At 39.0% G+C, this 19,037-nt stretch overlaps 1 protein-coding gene across 5 annotated transcripts; it reads left to right on the top strand.

Moving 5' to 3' along the window:
• Window positions 1-917: 917 nt before the first annotated feature.
• Window positions 918-18,906, top strand: LOC140542708 (arylacetamide deacetylase-like 4). Of its 5 annotated transcripts, none has more exons than XM_072665609.1 (6): window positions 918-987; window positions 7,056-7,329; window positions 9,365-9,587; window positions 9,687-9,750; window positions 10,408-10,876; window positions 16,193-18,078. In XM_072665609.1, exons 2-6 carry the CDS (start codon window positions 7,159-7,161, stop codon window positions 16,508-16,510), a joined length of 1,245 nt encoding a protein of 414 aa, XP_072521710.1. In that variant the 5' UTR covers window positions 918-987; window positions 7,056-7,158; the 3' UTR covers window positions 16,511-18,078. The 5 variants fall into 5 exon arrangements, 4 of the variants coding, with proteins under 4 accessions (XP_072521710.1, XP_072521708.1, XP_072521711.1 ...); XR_011978152.1 differs by lacking the exon at window positions 918-987 and adding an exon at window positions 18,346-18,906 and having other exon boundaries at window positions 4,803-7,329; window positions 16,193-17,271; XM_072665608.1 differs by lacking the exon at window positions 918-987 and adding an exon at window positions 6,756-6,792.
• Window positions 18,907-19,037: the final 131 nt, after the last annotated feature.

Genomic DNA, 19,037 nt, shown 5'->3' with positions numbered 1-19,037 from the left:
GTGGGCAGCCAACTCCAGCGCCCGGGGAGCAGAGAGGGTAAAGGGCCTTGCTCAAGGGCCCAACAGTGGCAGCTTGCCGAGCCCGGGAATCGAACCCACAACCCTGTTATCGATAGCCCGGCGCTCTAACCGCTCATGACAAAAACACATATTGTCCTTAAATAGTAATAACATCACCTGACCTTTTCACTTAAAATTAAACTTAAATGAATTAAATTAAATTAATTTAAATGAAAATTAAACTCCACAGACATTATAACTACCTACTTTACATTGGACGTTATACTCAGTCTTTTTCAGACAAAATGCAGTGGGCATAAAACCATAAAACAAGACTCACCGAACTTCAGAATTCTTTAGGAAAAATATTAACATACAACTATTGTTATTAATTAAAGTTATTAACTGTGGAAAGAAAAACTGACAGCAGTGTAAATCCTAAGAGCACGTCCACCTCGGCTGATATGAAACAAAATTTGAGTATCTTACAGATAATAGCAAACAGTATTGAGATGTTGTGGCAGGACCTAAAACGGGCAGTTAGTGGTCAAAAGCCACAACTATGCGACTTACAGACTGCAGGGACGTAAGTGAATGTTAATCTAAAATCGTATTCCAGTCAGTAAATATGTTAATAACAATCGTATTGTTGAGAGTTTATTTGTATACTATATTCTGTTTTTTTTATAAACATTTCGGTCAGGCTACTAAAGTGACCGCCTCACGTTCGGCTGTGTCCGAATACTTTACAGACACTCCCTGCCCTAGATTCTGTGTGATTTGCTACCCATGTGGAGTCGACAAGTAGTCAGCTCGGCCAGTATATTGAGTGAAGCTCTTAGATGGAGATCAGGCAGAATCAATGCAAGCAGACAGAAAAGGATAATTCATTTGGACTATTCGAGCACAGCTGCATGAGTGAAGAGGCGAAGTTAATGTCAAGTGTACCTTGAGGTGTAGTCTCGAGTGGAGTGGAGTTTGAACCAAGTAAGTTGCCAGTTCATAACTATAACAGAATTGTTATGATTTGTGCATTAATAACAATCAGAGCGCCCCACACCTGTGTTTGTATTAGTATCGGTTCTGTTCAAAACGCATATCTGTTAAACAGTATTCAGTCCAAACAGTATTCTGTTATATAGTGCTAGCTACAAAACAGGAATGCAAAACTGCTGGGCCACAATGTTCCAGTAGCCTGTTGCATGCCTGTTCTGACAGGTAACGTTATAGTCATATTGGTAGAGAACTAGAGCTTGAATGAACTGACTTGAGTCTGACTTGCCTTGGTATTATTCTAATTCCAAGAACGCGAAAGTTGACTTGACTCTTTGTAATCTTTTAATAACAAGCTCGCAAGAACACAAGTACGGAGAAAGCAGATCGATAAAGCAGCAAACAACAGTTTTGAGGTGTGCCGTGTACTCGCTACTGCGCAGTAGCCCACGCCGAGCCCTGCTCATTCCGCCTGCAATACAGTAACACTGAGGAGACTGAAAGGCCAAAGTAGCTCATGTACATCGCTTCTACATAAATGACTAAGTACTGTAAGTACTGTAAGTAATAAGCATGATAGCTTTTGTGTACGTGGCAGAAAGGGGTAGTCATTTGGCTTGAATCTTAACAGGCCAGCAGCGTAAAAAAATAGTAGGAGCCAAAAGACTGAAATGACTAAGAGTAAAGTAAAGAATGAATTCATTTATTCATTCATGTTCATTTCCACTTATTCTTGGTCAGGGTCGCAGGGTACTAAGGCTAACTTCCTTAGATTCTGCCTGATCTGTTACCCATGTGGATACGTAGTCAGCTCGGCCAGTATATTGAGTGAAGCTGTAAGATGGAGATCAGGCAGAATCAAGGCAAGCAGACAGAAAAGGTCAAGTCAAGTCAAGTAAGATTTATTTGTATAGCTTTTTACAACTGTTGTTGTCACAAAGCAGCTTTACATAATTAGTACTTAATAAAGGACAGAGACAGAGAAGAAAGAAGAAATAACATGAAGGGTCAAAGACCCTCGTGAGCAAGCCAAACGGCGACAGTGGCAAGGAAAACTCCCTCAAAGCTGGAGGAAGAAACCTTGGGAGGAACCAAGACTCACAAGGGGGACCCATCCTCCTCTGGTCAGAACTATTTAAACATTAATGATAAAAATTACTAAACCAGATACAACAGAAAGTTAATAGTGGTGATAATAGTGTCAGACAGCCACGAGTCCATCTAGGTTTCAACACGGCCACCAAACAGGCAGCAGCGGCAGGCGGGAGAGCCGCCGGTCTGCCATGGGTGGTGGCGGGTGGGGGGGCCTGCTGGCCAGACTGGTAGGTGGCAGCTGGTTTGACGGAGGTAGAGGGGACCTCAGCGGGCAATCTTCCAGCAGGTCGGGCTGGGTGGCCATTTACTCGGAGATGGTAAAAAGAGAAAGAGAAAGTTAGTTCTGAGGGAAATTTTATGGAGGGTGGAGAATGTTGAGCATCCGCATCAGAGTGTGTCTGATGACTCCGGCAGGTCTGATTATAACAGCCTAATTAAAAGGAGAGAGCCAGAAGGTAACACGGACACGGGAGCACCCTGAAAACACCAGCATCTATCTGCTCCACCGTCAACAAACCTGAGTGATCGCGTGTAGGCAGCGAGACGACAGCCCCAGCATCTCAGTGTACTACAATTCCCTGGGTCCGCGAACCCCTGGACCTTCAACCTTTATCTAAGAAACATTAATTACCAAAAGCTAAACTAAACATATGAGTTTTCAGCTTACATATAAAGATTGAGACTGTGTCTGAGTCCCAAGCATTATCTGGAAGGTTATTCCAGAGTTGGGGGGCTTTATAAGAAAAGGCTCTTCCCCCTGCTGAGGTTTTCTGAATTTTGGGCACGAGTAAGAGGCCAGCACCCTGAGATCTAAGTAGTCTTGATGGTTCGTAGTATACAATAAGATCCTGCAGGTGCTCAGGAGCGAGGCCATGTAGGGCTTTGTATGTTAATAGAAGAATTTTGTATTCAATACGGAATTTAACTGGGAGCCAATGAAGTGCTGATAGAACTGGACTGATGTGGTCAATTTTTCTAGATTTAGTAAGGACCTTGGCTGCAGCATTTTGCACCAGCTGAAGTTTATTGAGGTTCCTGCTGGAACAACCTGACAGTAGTGCATTACAGTAATCTAGCCTTGAGGTAATAAAAGCGTGTACTAGCTTTTCTGTGTCTTGTAGTGATAAGGAGTTTCTTAGTTTGGAGATGTTCCTAAGCTGCATAAAGGCTGTTCTACTAATATTAGCTATATGTTGCTCAAATGATAAATCTGAGTCAAATGTGACACCAAGATTTTTAGCTGCTAAACTAGGAATGATGGAAGCATCGGCCAAGTCTAACATTAAGTCAGATAGTTTATGTCTAGTGTCTTTTGGACCTAAAAGGAGAACCTCGGTTTTGTCACAGTTAAGAAGAAGGACGTTATGTGACATCCAGAGTTTTATATCCTTTACACAGTCCTCCATTTTCTGTAGTCTAAATTTATCGTCAGGTTTGGCTAAAATATAGAGCTGTGTGTCATCTGCATAAAAATGGAAATTAATGCCATGTCTGCTTATAACTAAGCCCAGTGGTAACATGTATAATGTAAATAATAGCGGTCCTAAAATTGAGCCTTGCGGAACTCCATATCTTCCTTCTGTGTAATTTGAATATAAATCTTTTATCTTTATGAATTGATAGCGTCCCGTTAGATATGATTGGAACCATGATATGGCTGTCCCTGTGATTCCAACCATTTTCTCTAATATTTCTAGTAATATAGTATGATCTATTGTATCAAAGGCTGCACTAAGGCCTAGTAGGACTAATAAAGATACGTAGCCTTGATCAGAGGCAAGAAGGAGATCATTTGTAATCTTCACTAGGGCTGTCTCTGTGCTGTGATTTGGTCTAAATCCAGATTGGAATTTCTCATACATGTAATTTTTACTCAGGTATAAGCAGAGTTGTTGGGCCACAGCTTTTTCTAATATCTTAGATACGAATGTTAAGTTGGAGATGGGTCTATAATTAGTTAATACGCTAGGATCAAGATTTGGTTTCTTGATTAAAGGTTTTATAACTGCTATACCTTTTAAGGGTTTGGGGTACATGCCCAAGGCAAAGGGATGAATTTACAATTGTTAAAAGAGGTCTGATTATAATTGGGAGTATTTCTTTTAGCAATTTAGAGGGAATTGGGTTGAGTGTACAGGTTGTACAATTAGCTGAGGAAATAATTTTTTCTAGTTCGGGCTGTGGAAGTGGGTAGAAGGCTTCCAGCCTTTGTTCTACAACTAAGTTATGTTCTAAAGCAGCTACATCAGGTGACGACCATGTTTGATTTAATAAGCAGGGTTGTATTTGTTGTCTTAATATTTTCTATTTTATTATTAAAATAGTCCATAAAAACATGACTGGTTAAATATGTTGGAATCTGGGGTTGAGTATCTGCCTGGCTTTTAGTAAGTTTAGAGATCTCAGTAAAAAGAACTCTGGGATTGTTTTTGTTTTTCTCGATCAGCGAGGCCAAATACACTGAGCGAGCTTTAATGAGTGCCTTTCTATATTTATTAAGGCTGTCCTTCCAAGCGGAGTGGAACACCTCTAGTTTGGTCGTCCGCCATTTACGCTCTAGTTTCCGCACTGTTTGTTTTAAGGTACAAGTATGATCACTGTACCACGGTGCAAGCCTTTTTTGCCTCAACATTTTATTTTTAAACGGTGCTACTTTGTCTAAGGTTGATCGAAGGGTAAATACCCTTCGATCAACCTTAGACCAAACCGTCAGACCAAACTGAAAATTCTAGACCGTTTGTTAATTTAACTAGCTCAGTTTGGTCTGACGGAGTGTAAGCTAAGGTGGATAGGGGTGGGAGGTTTTTAGTAAACTGTACAGCTGTCATTGTGGTTATTGTGCGCTTTAGACAGTGTTTGGGGGACGAATTTACATTTTGCCTAAGATGTAGCTCAAAGGAGATTAGATAATGATCTGATATTACTGAGCTCTGAGGTAGAATATTTAGCTGATCAATGCTAACACCCAGGGTCAGGACTAAATCTAGGGTATGATTACAATAATGTGTGGGTCCAGTTACGTTTTGTGTAATGCCAACAGAATCTAAAATTGATACAAACGCCTTTGTTAATGGATCGTCTGCTTTTTCAAAGTGAATATTAAAGTCTCCAACTATTATAACTTTGTCGCTGCACACTGCCAAGTCTGCAGCAAAATTACTAAATTATTTTAAGAATTCAGAATAGGGCCCTGGAGGCCTATAAATATTAATCAGTGTGAATGTATTTTTATTTGTGGCTGGATTTGATATATTAATGTAGAGTGATATATTAATGTAGAGAAAGGATAATTCATTTGGACTGTTCGAGCGCAGCTGCATGAGTGAAGAGGCGAATTTAATGTCAAGTGTACCTTGAGGTGTAGTCTCGAGTGGAGTGGAGTTTAAAGCAAGTAAGTTGCCAGTTCATTACTACCGATCCATAACTGTGTGATCCATGCATTAATAACAATTAGTGCACGGTGGGTCCTGGAATCATTGGGCATGAGGCAAAAATTCACTGCAAAAATAAAAAGTCCACCTCCTCATCCTGCAGGTGTTCATATAGCTCATAAAGACACCAAAATACCACCATCACTCAGGTTTAGCATCAGTCAGTCCAGGTCCTGTCAGAAAATAGAAATTATATCCTGTCAGAAAAAAACATTATAAGAAGTGCTATAGCCATACTGATTTCCTCTTTATTGTCAGAATTGTCACAACAAACATCCAAATTAGTTATTATATGAGCAAAGATTTGACCATTATGTTTCCCTGGTATTTTTCCTAAAGCAGATTTAAGTGTTTCTGTTTACTTATAATAAGAATAGTTTTAAATGTGAAGGGTAATAGGAATCATTGGTCGCAAGGCAGGAATACCTCCTTGGCAGGACACCAGTCCATTGCAGGGTACAACATACATTTGTTACGCAAACATTGGTGCAATTTTACATAGCTAATGGACTTACCTTGTATTTTTGTGTCTGGAGGAAGGGGGCAAACATACTTTGATGTGTCACTTGGTGATGAGGCCAAGAATCAAGCCAACAAACCCAGATGCCTGGAGCTCTATGGCACACACACACTTTTTGTATATTGTTTATCTTGTCTTGGTATCACCTGGAGCTTGTTCAATCTCAAAATTCTGCACACCTTTTTGGTATAGTCCCCGGGTTGAACAGTACGTTTTGTTGAACCAGAAAGAGTGTGCAACAGGATTTAAGGGAAGTTTTTTCCCATTCAATGGGTGTGTCAATGATGTTACCCTATCAGCAACCATTTTTGTTACATTTTGTCGTGGCTGAAGACAGCGCTGGTCTCTAGGCTGACTCGGACTCTATGTCTGTTTTTATCTCTGGATTTACTTTTTTACTTTTTAAAGCTAAGAGTGTGTCAAAATCACATAATGTTTTTTAGAGATTATTTAACAATTGAACACATTTTAAGATGCAGTATGTGAGGATTTAGGCATTCAGTTTTACACAATGATAATTACTAGGAGTGTAAGAAAGTATAGATAAATCACCTATCCATAACTCATAATACTATGTGTGGCTATACTGTTTAATCTATACTGATTATTAACAACATATACATTTTAAGTAATAGTTTACATGTAAAGATTTGTGTCAGACAGTGGTTCATTTTGTGTTATGTTTAAACCCCGACCACTAGGTAGCAGTGTTGTACTCTGTCTTAAGAGCCCACTGTTCTGTCTACATAAAAAGTAAGCTTTTCTTTTATGCATATGGTGGTGTGTGTTTTTATGCTGTGACAGTTTTTCTAAAATTGAATTCCAAAAAACACAATATATCGCCTTGCTTACAGTACCACAATATATTGATTTGTATCCCGTTTTATGATATGTATCATCAAGTGTAAGCTAAGTACAGCAACATTTACCTCATTGCAAATTTCAAATCAGGGGATCAAATGTTTCTTTTTCTGTTTAACCATAGCCTACGCCTTCTCCTTCCCCTCTGTTACCAGGTCATTTGGAGTATTGCGAAAGGAATTATATAACTCCCCTGCCCTAAGAGACGGGGCTAGTGTGACTTGTTCAGTGCCTCACGCAAATGTTCCCAAGTTAGCCATGGAGATAGGAAGTTTGTTCTTTGGTTTTGCTGCGCTGGCTGCAGTCTTCTGCTTGTTGTTCATTGGCCTGGTGTGTTCTGAAGCAACAAAGGCAACGATTCCTCCTGGAATTGCAAATCGTACAAAACTACTCGTGCTACATTGTGGTTTGGTAGGAATGGATGTTGGGGTAAGTATGCATATAACTTTTGTAAGCTTTTATTCATTTATGTGTCCTCAAAATATCCCTCTTTTACTCTGAAAATACATTTATGTTAGTACATCTAAAGACATCAACAGTAAATGAATAGTGCATCATAGTTTGACATTCAGCTGTCCTGGACTGTATTTGTACTAAAGGATAAATTGTTAAATTGCTCAAAACAAAGTCAGTGTGAGTGCTTTATTGAATTCAGTCAAAGCCTTATCATTTCTGGTTCTCTACCTTGCAGTTCTATATTCAGAAATAACATCTTCTGCAACCTAAGGACTTTTGGATCACAGTCTAACTCCTGACATGCTAATATTCTCATTCTTATCTCTAATATTCTAATTTACCTACATCCAAACACAATCCAAGATCTCAGAACAATTCTTTAGTTACTTTCAAGTTTTTTGGGGGGTCTGGCCTTCTAGCTCAAAACAGAAGCTGCCTGAACTCCAGTTCAGGTGTTTAGAATCTTACAGTCTCTTACTCTTACAGTCATACATTCTTCTTCCACATTATTATATGCTGGTGACATGCTTAGAACTCGCCATCTTAGTAAAAGCATCATAGTTAGCTTATGGCTATTACTAGTTTTTGACGAATTCTGTAATTGCCAATTCCACAAGCTAACTAGGTCTCCCACGTTTCTACCAGTGTTGCAAGGGTGAAGGAGAGCATATGCTTCCTCCAAAACATGTGTCCTCTCCAAAATTTTTATTACCATTTTCCCATCCACTAACCTGAACTCCTCATCACACGATTCCTACCGGGAGGGTGAAAGCTAGCAAGTGCTTCCTCCTACTCACATGAAGCCAGCCAGCATCATCTTTTCAAACTGCTACTTATGCAGTGTAGTTTAGTGTGCTTAGATGAAAATGCTAACAGCATGTCAGCTAACAGACATAGGCATTGGTTAGTATGATGCAATAAAGTAATCGGATAAGAGAGAGGTTTTCAATAGATACTGTACATTAGGTACATAATGTGAAAATTCTGCATAGGTCTTAGCTAGGGATGCACCAATCCGATACTATGGTCAAATATTGGTTCCGATATTAACAAAATTGGCTGGATCGGGTATCAGGATAACTAGGCAGATCCACAGGACTGATCCATTAACTGAACCCGATTCCCAGACCACCAGTATTCTAGGCTCCATAACTAAGAATCAGACATGATACACATACCGTGGCAAACAGCAAGTCTTACCCGGTCAAACCAGCGCTGTGCCCTCAACCTGTCTTTAACTATTAGCCAATAATCTAGAGCAGTGCAGGGAGGAGGCGTGAGAGGGAGATCTCTCACACAGGCCAAACAGTTTTGAGTCCCAGAAGTGTCCAAAATCAGTATCAGTATAAAAGCCACAGCTTTGCTGTTTCTGATGTTTTTCAGCGATAGATAAAGATACTAGCTGAACTATTCGTTTGGAGACTTGCATCTGCAATGGAAGACTGCCAAGAGCGAGGGGAAGGGGTAATCACACTGCCACAGTTGGTCTTTGATTTAAGGAAAACCAAGAAGGGATGAGCTGAAGTTCCAGCACAATTATTTATTTTGGTTTGTTTATATCTGTGTTCATTTGTCAGATTTTTTACAAACTTAGTAAAGTAATGTTTAAGTCAATCCTGATGCCTTTATTAATTCAACAGTGGTATCGGATCGGTTTCGGGTATCAGCCGACACGCAAAGTTTACCTTTCGGTATCACTATCGGAACAGAAAAAGTCAGATCAGTGCATCCCTAGTCTTAGCCAGTAGTCAGTTTTATCTTCAGAAATAAGCTCATTTTCTGTTACTCAAATTGCTTTTTTTTTCAGTTTTTTGACTATTGGTTGCATTAGTTGAAAATCTTAAACAGTTTTTTAGCAAAGGAATTTTTCCATACATTTGATCATTTATTCTAAAAAAAATCTTTTACCTCATATTCGTAGACTTTCTTTCTATGTACTACTTTAACTTAAAATGTTTAGGTGTTAATGAAATTCTGTTGACTCTCTGTTGTGTTGAATCTATTTCAGTGCCAAATCTTGGAGCGTCTGGGCCTGTGTAGTCAGATAGGTTTAATTCGATGGTGGACAGAATATAGCAGCAGAACGCCACCAGCCCCGCCTGGTCTTCGCATTAAAGACATGACCTTCGGTGGCGTGCCTGTGAGAGTATATGAGCCTACAGCAGCCTCAGATCAGAAAAGGAGAGGAATGATGTATTTTCACGGTGGAGGATGGGTGCTGGGAAATATAGGTAAGACATGCAGCAACAGAAGCTTGTGTTACTCTGAATAATAATATTAGTCTAATATGTTACAGAGTCATACTAACAATGCTGTTTTTCTGAATTTAGATATGTATGATGATGTTTGCAACCACATTGCAAAAGAGTGCGACACCACAGTTGTGTCTGTTGGGTAAGGTTAAAAATGAGAAATTATTATAAGTACACAACAGAAGTTTGGAATCACCATTTTAATGTGTAAGAGTTGTGGCATGATTTTACACCAACAGTATGTTCTGTTGACCTTGTTGACCTTGCAACATTTGCTAGAATAAAGGTATTATTTTATTTTATTGTTGGGTTGCGTCCTATTCTCCCCTACTAGTTCTATGCAACTTTAGAAGTTTCAAGCAATTAGTAGTCAGCTTTAAAATATTAAGAATTGTTCTATGTGCCCACAATGAAGAACAGATGATACAACTGTAGATGATTGTAAAATGACTGAGGAAGATGTACAACGCCAATAATTAAATTATAATAAATTGAAATCCATAATTTTGTTTTAAATTCGTTCCTGGGGTTGTACATCTGCCTCATAATTATACCTAAATTATGGATTTCACTTTATTATAATTTCATTCATGGGATCCAGAGCAAACCAAACATTCAGAATACTTTGTATTTAAAAGTGGTGATCAAATCTAGGCATAGACAATAAAATGTTCACTACAACTGGTAAAATAGATTAGGTATCATTATTGTCTCCAAAGCACATACTGAGTGAGAAAGCAACAACCCTTTTGCGGTCTTTTCTAAATCCCTCCCAAACCCTCTTGTTTCTTTCTGACAGTTACAGACTTGCCCCTGAGCACAGGTTCCCTGCTCACCTGGATGACTGTGAGGCTGCCACCCTCCACTTCCTCTCAGTGGCAGAGACCGAGTTTGGGGTGGACCCGAACAGAGTATTGCTGGGTGGAGACAGTGCCGGAGGCAACCTGACGGCCGCTCTCAGTCAGAGGCTGACAGGAAAACGGGCTGGAGACCTGACATCTCCTCTTGCTCTGGTCCTCATCTACCCTGCCCTACAAATGGCAGATTTCAGCCTGCCATCCTACCAGCAGAACCAGTCTGTGCCCCTGCTATCTAGGGAAAAGACTGTCTACTATGTCCTGCAGTATGTCAACGGAGACATGTCCGTATGCCAGGATGTTCTGGCAGGAAGACACGTTCCAGCCAAGCTAAAACTGCACTACAGCAAGTGGCTTGACCCGGCTAATCTACCACCTGAATTCAGAGACAGAAGTGACCGAAAGCCAATGGTGGGTTCTAACAACACATATTGATGGCTTTAGCTATAATTGGAATGGATTTTTATTGGTCTGAGTATTTTAAAATGATAATATGTTTATTTTAAAGACACTTGTATATAAAGGTACCAAGAAAGGTTAATTTGAGTGAAGAAGAACCGCTTAGTTTCCTGCTTGGTTTTCTACCCTAGAATCAGATGTTGTCAATGAGAGGGAAGTTTGAAGAGCCTACACATATTACACTATTATGCTTAGTTGGTTGGACCAGCTGTATGTAAGTTCAAATGTAGACTAGTCAAGTCAAGTGGGTTTATTGTAGACTTGTATTGTAGTAATGTAGACTAAGATCAAACCTACAACTGATCTTGCAAACCAGAGAAATCCAGTCATACAAAAAAGAGCAGTAACACATACAACATGAAACCCAAAGTTAGCAAGCCAAAGGTGACAGCAATAAGGAAAAAGGAAAAACTCCCTCAAAGCTGGAGAAAGAAATTTTGGAAGGAACCTCCCCTGGTCAAAACCTCTTATAAATTATTGGTAAACATCACCGTACCACTAGTACCACAAAAGCCTGTTGTTATGCTCAGGTGTACTGATATACAACACACTTGGATATTTTCCACTTTTGTTGTGTTTATAAATAGTTATCAATATAACTTTTTATAGGAATTTACAAAACAAAATACAGTCAATTAAATACAAATACATAAAGTAAAATACACAAGTGGACAAAATAGTTGGTACCTCTCGTTTAATGAAAGAAAGAGCCACAATGGTCACAGAAATTACTTGAATCGGACAAAAGTAATAATAAATAAAAAATCTATGAAAATGAACAAATGAAAATCCGAAATTGATTTCGAACTGAACAGAATTATTTTAAAAAATAAACTCAGTAAACAGGCCTAGACAGAAATGATTGTACTTAATATTTAATATTGTACTTAATATTTTGTTGCACAACCTTTTGAGGCAATCACTGCAATCAAACAATTCCTGTAACTGTCAGTGGGACTTCTGCACCTCTCAGCAGGTTAATGGCCCATTCCGCATGAGCAAATTTCTCCATTTGTCTAAGGTTTGAAGGGTGCCTTTTTCAGATGGCATGTTTCACCTCCTTCCAGAGATGCTCCATAGGATTTAGGTCAGGGCTCATAGAAGGCCACTTCCGAATACTCCAATGTTTTCCTCTTAGCCATTCTTGGGTGTTTTTAGCTGTGTGTTTTCGGTCATTATCCTGTTGCAAGACCTATGACCTGCGACTGAGACCAAGCTTTCTGACACAGGGCAGCACTTTTCTCTCTAGAATCCCTTGATAGTCTTAAGATTTCATTGTACCCTACACAGATTCAATTCACCCTGGGCCAGATGCAGCAAAGCAGCCCCAGAACATAACAGAGCCTCCTCCATGTTTCACAGTAGTGTTCTTTTCTTGATGTGCTTAATTTTTCTGTCTATAAACATAGAGCTGATGTGCCTTGCCAAAAAGTTCTATTTTGTCTCATCTGTCCATAGGAAATTTTCCCAGAAGCTTTGGGGCTTGTCAACATGTACAGTGGGGAAAAAAGTATTTAGTCAGTCACCAATTGTGCAAGTTCTCCCACTTAAAAAAATGAGAGAGGCCTGTAATTGACATCATATGTAGACCTCAACTATGAGAAGCAAAATGAGAAAAAAAATTGATTTTTAAAGAATTTATTTGCAAATAATGGTTGAAAGTAAGTATTTGGTCACCTACAAACAAGCCAGATTTCTGGCTGTCACAGACCTGTAATGTCTTCTTTAAGAGGCTTTTATGTCCTCCACTTATTACCTGTATTAATGGCACCTGTTTGAACTCGTTAACAGTATAAAAGACACCTGCCCACAACCTCAAACAGTCACACTCCAAACTCCACTATGGTGAAGACCAAAGAGCTGTCGAAGGACACCAGAAACAAAATTGTAGACCTGCAACAGGCTGGGAAGACTGAATCTGCAATAGGCAAGCAGCTTGGTGTGAAGAAATCTACTGTGGGAGCAATAATCAGAAATTGGGAGACCTACAAGACCACTGCTAATGTCCCTCGATCAGGGGCTCCACGCAAGATCTCAGCCCGTGGGGTCAAAATGATCACAAGAATGGTGAGCAAAAATCCCAGAACCACACGGGGGGACCTAGTGAATGACCTGCAGAAAGCTGGGACCAACGTTACAAAGGCTTCCGTCAGTAACACACTACGCCGCCAGGGACTCAGATCTTGCAGTGCCAGACGTGTTCCCCTGCTTAAGCCAGTACATATCCGGGCGCGTCTGAAGTTTGCTAGAGAGCATTTGGATGTTCCGGAAGAATATTGGGAGAATGTCTTATGGTCAAATGAAACCAAAGTAGAACTGTTTGGTACAAACACAACTCGTTGTGTTTGGAGGAGAGTGAATGCTGAGTTGCATCCAAAGAACACCATACCAACTGTGAAGCATGGGGGTGGCAACAATATGCTTTGGGGCTGTTACTCTGCAAAGGGACTAGGACGACTGGTCCGTGTACATGAAAGAATGAATGGGGCCATGTATTGTGAGATTTTGAGTGCAAACCTCCTTCTATCAGCAAGGGCATTGAAGATGAAACGTGGCTGGGTCTTTCAGGTCTTTCGTAAGAAGCATTTCAAGGTCCTGGAGTGGCCTAGCCAGTCTCCAGATCTCAATGTGAAGACTTACAGAAAACGTTTGACCTCTGTCATTGCCAACAAAGGATATTTAACAAAATATTTAGATGAACTTTTGTTATTGACCAAATACTTATTTTCCACCATTATTTGCAAATAAATTCTTTAAAAATTAGACAATGGGATTTTTTTTTCTCATTTTGTCTCTCATAGTTGAGGTCTACATATGATGTCAATTACAGGCTTCTCTCATTTTTTTAAGTGGGAGAACTTGCACAATTTGTGACTGACTAAATACTTTTTTTCCCCTCTGTAGTTTGGCAAATTCCAGTCTGGCTCTATGATTTGTTTTCAACAATGAGCCAAAGTGGACTTCATGGGAGACGATCAAGCAGAACACCAAACAATGGCAGGTGGTGCGATCTGACACTGATGTTCCTTGAGCTTGAAGTTCACTTTTAATCTCTTTAGAAGTTTTTCTGGGCTCTTTTGTTACCATTCGTATTATCCGTCTCTTTGATTTGTCATCAATTTTCCTCCTGCGGCCACGTCCAGGGAGGTTGGCTACAGTCCCATGGATCCTCTGAATAATATGCGCAACTGTAGTCACAGGAACATCAAGCTGCTTAGAGATGGTCTTATAAACTTTACCTTTAACGTGCTTGTCTATAATTTTCTTTCTAATTTCCTGAGACAACTCGTTCCTTCGCTTCCTCTGGTCCATGGTCAGTGTGGTACACACCATGTCACCAAACAGCACAGTGACTGTAGACTGATTGTAGACACATGTGATGCTAATTAGTGGACACACCTTGATTTAACATGTCCTTTTGGTCACATTATTTTTATGGGTACAATCATTTTTTGTCTAGGCCTGTTTAATGAGTTTACTTAAAATAATTCTGTTGAGGCATGGTTCAAAATCAATGTCAAATTGTCCTTTGTTCATTTTCATAGAATTTTTATTTATTATTACTTTTGTCAGATTCTGTCAAGATTTTGTCAAGTTATTTCTGTGACCATTGTGGGTTTTTCTTTCATAGGGGTACCAACAATTTTGTCCACGTGTATAAGTGACTCATACACATTCACCCCCTTTAAAGTGAGTTAATTCAACAAATGTCCTGGCAATTAGTGCTAGAAGTCTCACTATTAGTGAAATTCACCTTAGTGCATTGATTTGGATATGCCTCAAATGATTGTAGTCTAGGAGGTCAGTGGTTTATCAGTATTCTTGGCTATAACTACAAGTAAGATGGAAGTAATATGGTACATGTATAATCAGGCCGTCCAAACATACTGAATGACTGTGTAGGGAGACTAGTGAGAAACGCCACCAAGACACCTACACTATATTGCTAAAAGTATCTGCTCACCTGTCTTCGCACGCATATGACTTGAGTGACCCCTATTCCTAATCCCTGGGGTTTAATATAATGTCGGGTCACTCTCTGCAGCTATAACAGCTTCAGTTATTCTGGGAAGGCTTTTCACAAGGTTTAGGGATGTGTTTATGGGAATTTTGGACCATTTTGCCAGAAGCACATTTGTGAGGTTGGACACTGATGTTGGATGAGAAGGCCTGGCTCACAATCTCCACTCTAATTCATCCCAAAGGTGTTTATTCGGGTTGAGGTCAGGACCTAAACTAAGGGCCGAACCCAACTTCTAAAAAACAGCTCCACACCATAACCAATCCACCAAACTTTACACTTGGCACAATGCAGTCAGACAAGTTTGGAGGTTTGTAGAAATTGACTCTGCAGAAAGTTGACAATCTCTGCCCACAATGCACCTCAGCATCTGCTGGCCCCGCTCTGTCATTTTACATGGCCTAGTTGCTGTTGTTCCCAATTGATTTCTTTTTCATTGATAGTTCACTGTGGAATATTTAGTAGCAAGGAAATTTCAGGACAGGACTTCACAGGTTAATTTCACAGGTGGCATCCTATCACGGTACCACGCTAGAATGCACTGAGCTTCTAAGAGTGACCCATTCTTTCACAAATGTTTGCAAAAGCAGTCTGCATGCCTAGGTGCTTGGTTTTATACACCTATGGCCATGGAATTAATTGGAACACCTGAAATCAATGATTTGGGTGGGTGAGTGAATATGTTTGGTTGAATGTTTTCCTTGCCACTGTTAGCTTGGGAGTTTTAGGTTTTTTTATGTGTTGTTGATCGCTTGTCTTCTTAGTGATTCATGTAAAGCTGTGTAAAAAGTGCTATCCAAATAAAACTGATTTCATTTGATTTGATATAGTCCAGTTCCAGTCTACTATGCCATTCATCTTTTGGACTGCACACTCTCACATCAGTAAAGATACCAGGTTATAGTAATCATGTGCAAACTGGCATGTTGGTAACATTCCATCACATCCTGTTTTTTTGTGTTTGTGAAGTATTGAGACAATCAAGTATTTCTATGTGTTATATTGGTGTGGTAAGTAAAAGTAAAACTGCACAATTCAGCACAAATTGTGCCAAATGTGGAAAACCTAGAGTAATGTATGATGCAGTATTATTCCAATAGATTTTTTCCTAAGAAAAGTTTAGAAAGTTTAATCCTCTATGCTAAAAAGGTACTCAGTACTCGGGGCCTAATATCTCTTCACTTGCTTTTTTGTGTTAGAATATTGTCCCTGGTACTTGACTCATTAAATCAATCTGCTGTAAGCAGGTGACCCCAGCACACAATGATGAGGTATACCACATCATCAAAGACGGACTGCAGCCGGAGTTCTCTCCTTTGCTGGCTGAAGATGATGTTCTTCGCCTCAATCCACCAACCTTCATCCTAACATGTGAGTATGATGTGCTGAGAGACGATGGGATCCTGTTCCAGAAGAGGCTTAAGGACCTTGGAGTGAATGTCACCTGGCACCACGTTCCTGACGGATTCCATGGTGTTATTAGTTTCTTTAACAGTAGCTGGATGTCTTTTTCTGCAGGAAGGAGAGCAATGGATCACATTGTAAGCTACATAAAGACACTCTGAAGCTTAGAATGACTTTTAGCGAGCAATCATTCTGCTTTAAAATCAATTTCCACTTCTTTTTTATATCCTTAAAGTAGATAATCGCTAACACAAATGCACTTAAAAAAATAGGTAACTCTGCAAAATGGAGGTAGGGGGTTCAAATACATTGTCCAGTAACAACTATTTCTGTACTTATTATACTTTAATTAGCATAAGTTTAATTGTGTTAAGTGTACTGTCCTAAAATTGTTATATATTAATATATACTTACTAATATACTATACTAGTATTTTAATTATACTTAGGTAGACTTTAAACAAACTACTACATATATGTTTAAACCTATATTTTACATACTGTACCATCAAAGTATAATTAAAACACAAAGTTGTGATTAATTGTGTTAAATGTATTTGACTGAAATAGGACTATTTCAATTATAATGAGATTTGCTTTAAACAAACTACAACATAGGTATTTAAACCATGTAACCAGACCACTACATGTCTCACAAAGAAACACAGTGAGGGAGGGAGCTTGGGGGGAATGACTTCACACTGATGGTGAGTGAAGGGTACCAGGTACCAGAATCCAATACGAAAGTGTATTTACACTGTTTATTATTGAACCAGCACAGCTGACTCAGTTATTGGACTTAGCCAGCTGGTTTACCCACTCTTGACCAGCACATGTGTGTGTTACATTTCAGTGTTGGTCACACTGTTGTGGTGGAAAAACTTGTGACAGAAGAAACACTGAGTCTCGGAGTCAGTATCAAAGTGAGTAACAAATTTATTGAGAGAAGTACAAAGCAAAACCTTAGTTTCTGCCTGTCTGCTCTGAACTCTGGTACACTGGTAATGCTGGTCAACCAGCTTGGTCAAGCTTGGTCATACTTCATTGTCTAGTCTGATCTGGTTAGTCAAGCTTGTAGACAGAGCTAATTTGAATTGCTTAAAATAGTACAAAAGCATACATTTTATTGTGTTAAGTGTACTGTGCTAAAATAAGGCTATTTTGATTATACTTAGGCATACTTTAAACAAACTACAGCATATGTTTTTAAACCCATATTTTACACATTGTACGTATAAAGTGTAATTAAAACATATTTTATTATTACAAGTGCATTGCTAATATACATTGAATGTATTGGAAAGGTTCCCAGTCCTGTTTGTTCCTCATTGGAAGTTAAAGGACATATTAACAACTGTCATTCTTACAAATATTGAAGGCATTATTTTGCATTAGAAATCTCCAATACAGACACCAAGCAACCACACCATGACATTGATAATAAAGGAACAAATTCAGGGAGGGAGCTTGGGGGGAATAACTTCGCACTGATGGTGAGCCAATGGGTGATGCTGGTCCTGCTGGTCAACCAGTTGGTCTGGTTGGCCATGTTTGTAAATCAGCTGCATCAAACTGGTTGTCTAGCCTGGTCTGGATGGTCAAATAGACAAAGTTTATTTGTAATTGTATAAAAATTGTACAACAGCATAAGTTTAATTGTGTTAAGTGTTCTGTGCTCATATTTAACTTATTCTTAGGTAGACTTTAAACAAATTTCATAATATGTATTTAATCCACTAGTTTACATACTGTGAATTTAAAGTGAACATAAAAAACACATTTTATTATTAAACTGCATTATTATTAAACAGTATTATTAAACATTATTATTAAAAGTACCCTGTGAGGGTTTTTTGTGTATTAAGTATTGAGGCAATCAAATATTTCTTTGTGATATATTTGTGTAAAGAAAAGTAAAAGTAAGACTGCACCATTCAGCACAAATTAGGCCATACAGGTGTGTGGCAATTGTATGATGCAGTATTAAAATCCTATAGAATTTTAGAATGGACTGCAGCTGGAGTTCTCTCCTTTGCTGGCCAAGGATGATGCTCTTCGTCCTCACTCCACCCACCTTCATCCTAACATGTGAGTATGATGTGCTGAGAGACGATGGGATCCTGTTCCAGAAGAGGCTTAAGAACCTTGGAGTGAACGCCACCTGGCACCACGTCCTTGACGGATTCCATGGTGTCATTAGTTTCTTTAACAGTGGCTGGATGACTTTTTCTGCAGGAAGGAGAGCAGTGGATCACATTGGAAGCTACATAAAGACACTCTGAAGCTTAGAATAACTTTTAGTGAGTAATCATTCTGCTTAAAAATCAAGTTTATTTTCCACTTTATTTTTATAAATATCCTTAAAGTAGCTAAAGCGAACACAAATCACTTCAAAAAATAGGTCACAGCCTATAACTGTTCATCGGCAAGATGGAGGTAGGGGGTTCAAATAAATTGTCCAGTAACAACTATTTGTGTACTTATTATACTTTTATTAGCATAAGTTTAATTGTGTTAGGTGTACTATTCTAAAATTGAACTATTTTCATTATACTCAGGTAGACTTTAAACAAATTACTACATATGTATTTAAACCTATATTGTGGATACTGTACAAACAAAGCATAATTAAAATACATTTTAGTATAATAACTACATTGCTATTATACACTGAATTTATTAAAAATGT

This window comes from Salminus brasiliensis, chromosome 21, assembly GCF_030463535.1.
Source record: "Salminus brasiliensis chromosome 21, fSalBra1.hap2, whole genome shotgun sequence".
Lineage (NCBI taxonomy): Eukaryota > Metazoa > Chordata > Actinopteri > Characiformes > Bryconidae > Salminus > Salminus brasiliensis.
The sequence above is the reverse complement of the archived record's forward strand: the minus strand, read 5'-3'. Positions and strand labels throughout refer to the sequence as shown.

What these genes read in the sequence shown, in the direction of transcription:
- LOC140542708 (XM_072665607.1), top strand. Translation starts at nt 6,925, where the DNA reads ATGATATGTATCATCAAGTGTAAGCTAAGTACAGCAACATTTACCTCA. An exon ending in TGGTAGGAATGGATGTTGGG is followed by an intron (nt 7,330 to 9,364) that starts GTAAGTATGCAT and finishes AATCTATTTCAG; the next exon opens with TGCCAAATCTTGGAGCGTCT. An exon ending in GAAGTGACCGAAAGCCAATG is followed by an intron (nt 10,877 to 16,192) that starts GTGGGTTCTAAC and finishes TGCTGTAAGCAG; the next exon opens with GTGACCCCAGCACACAATGA.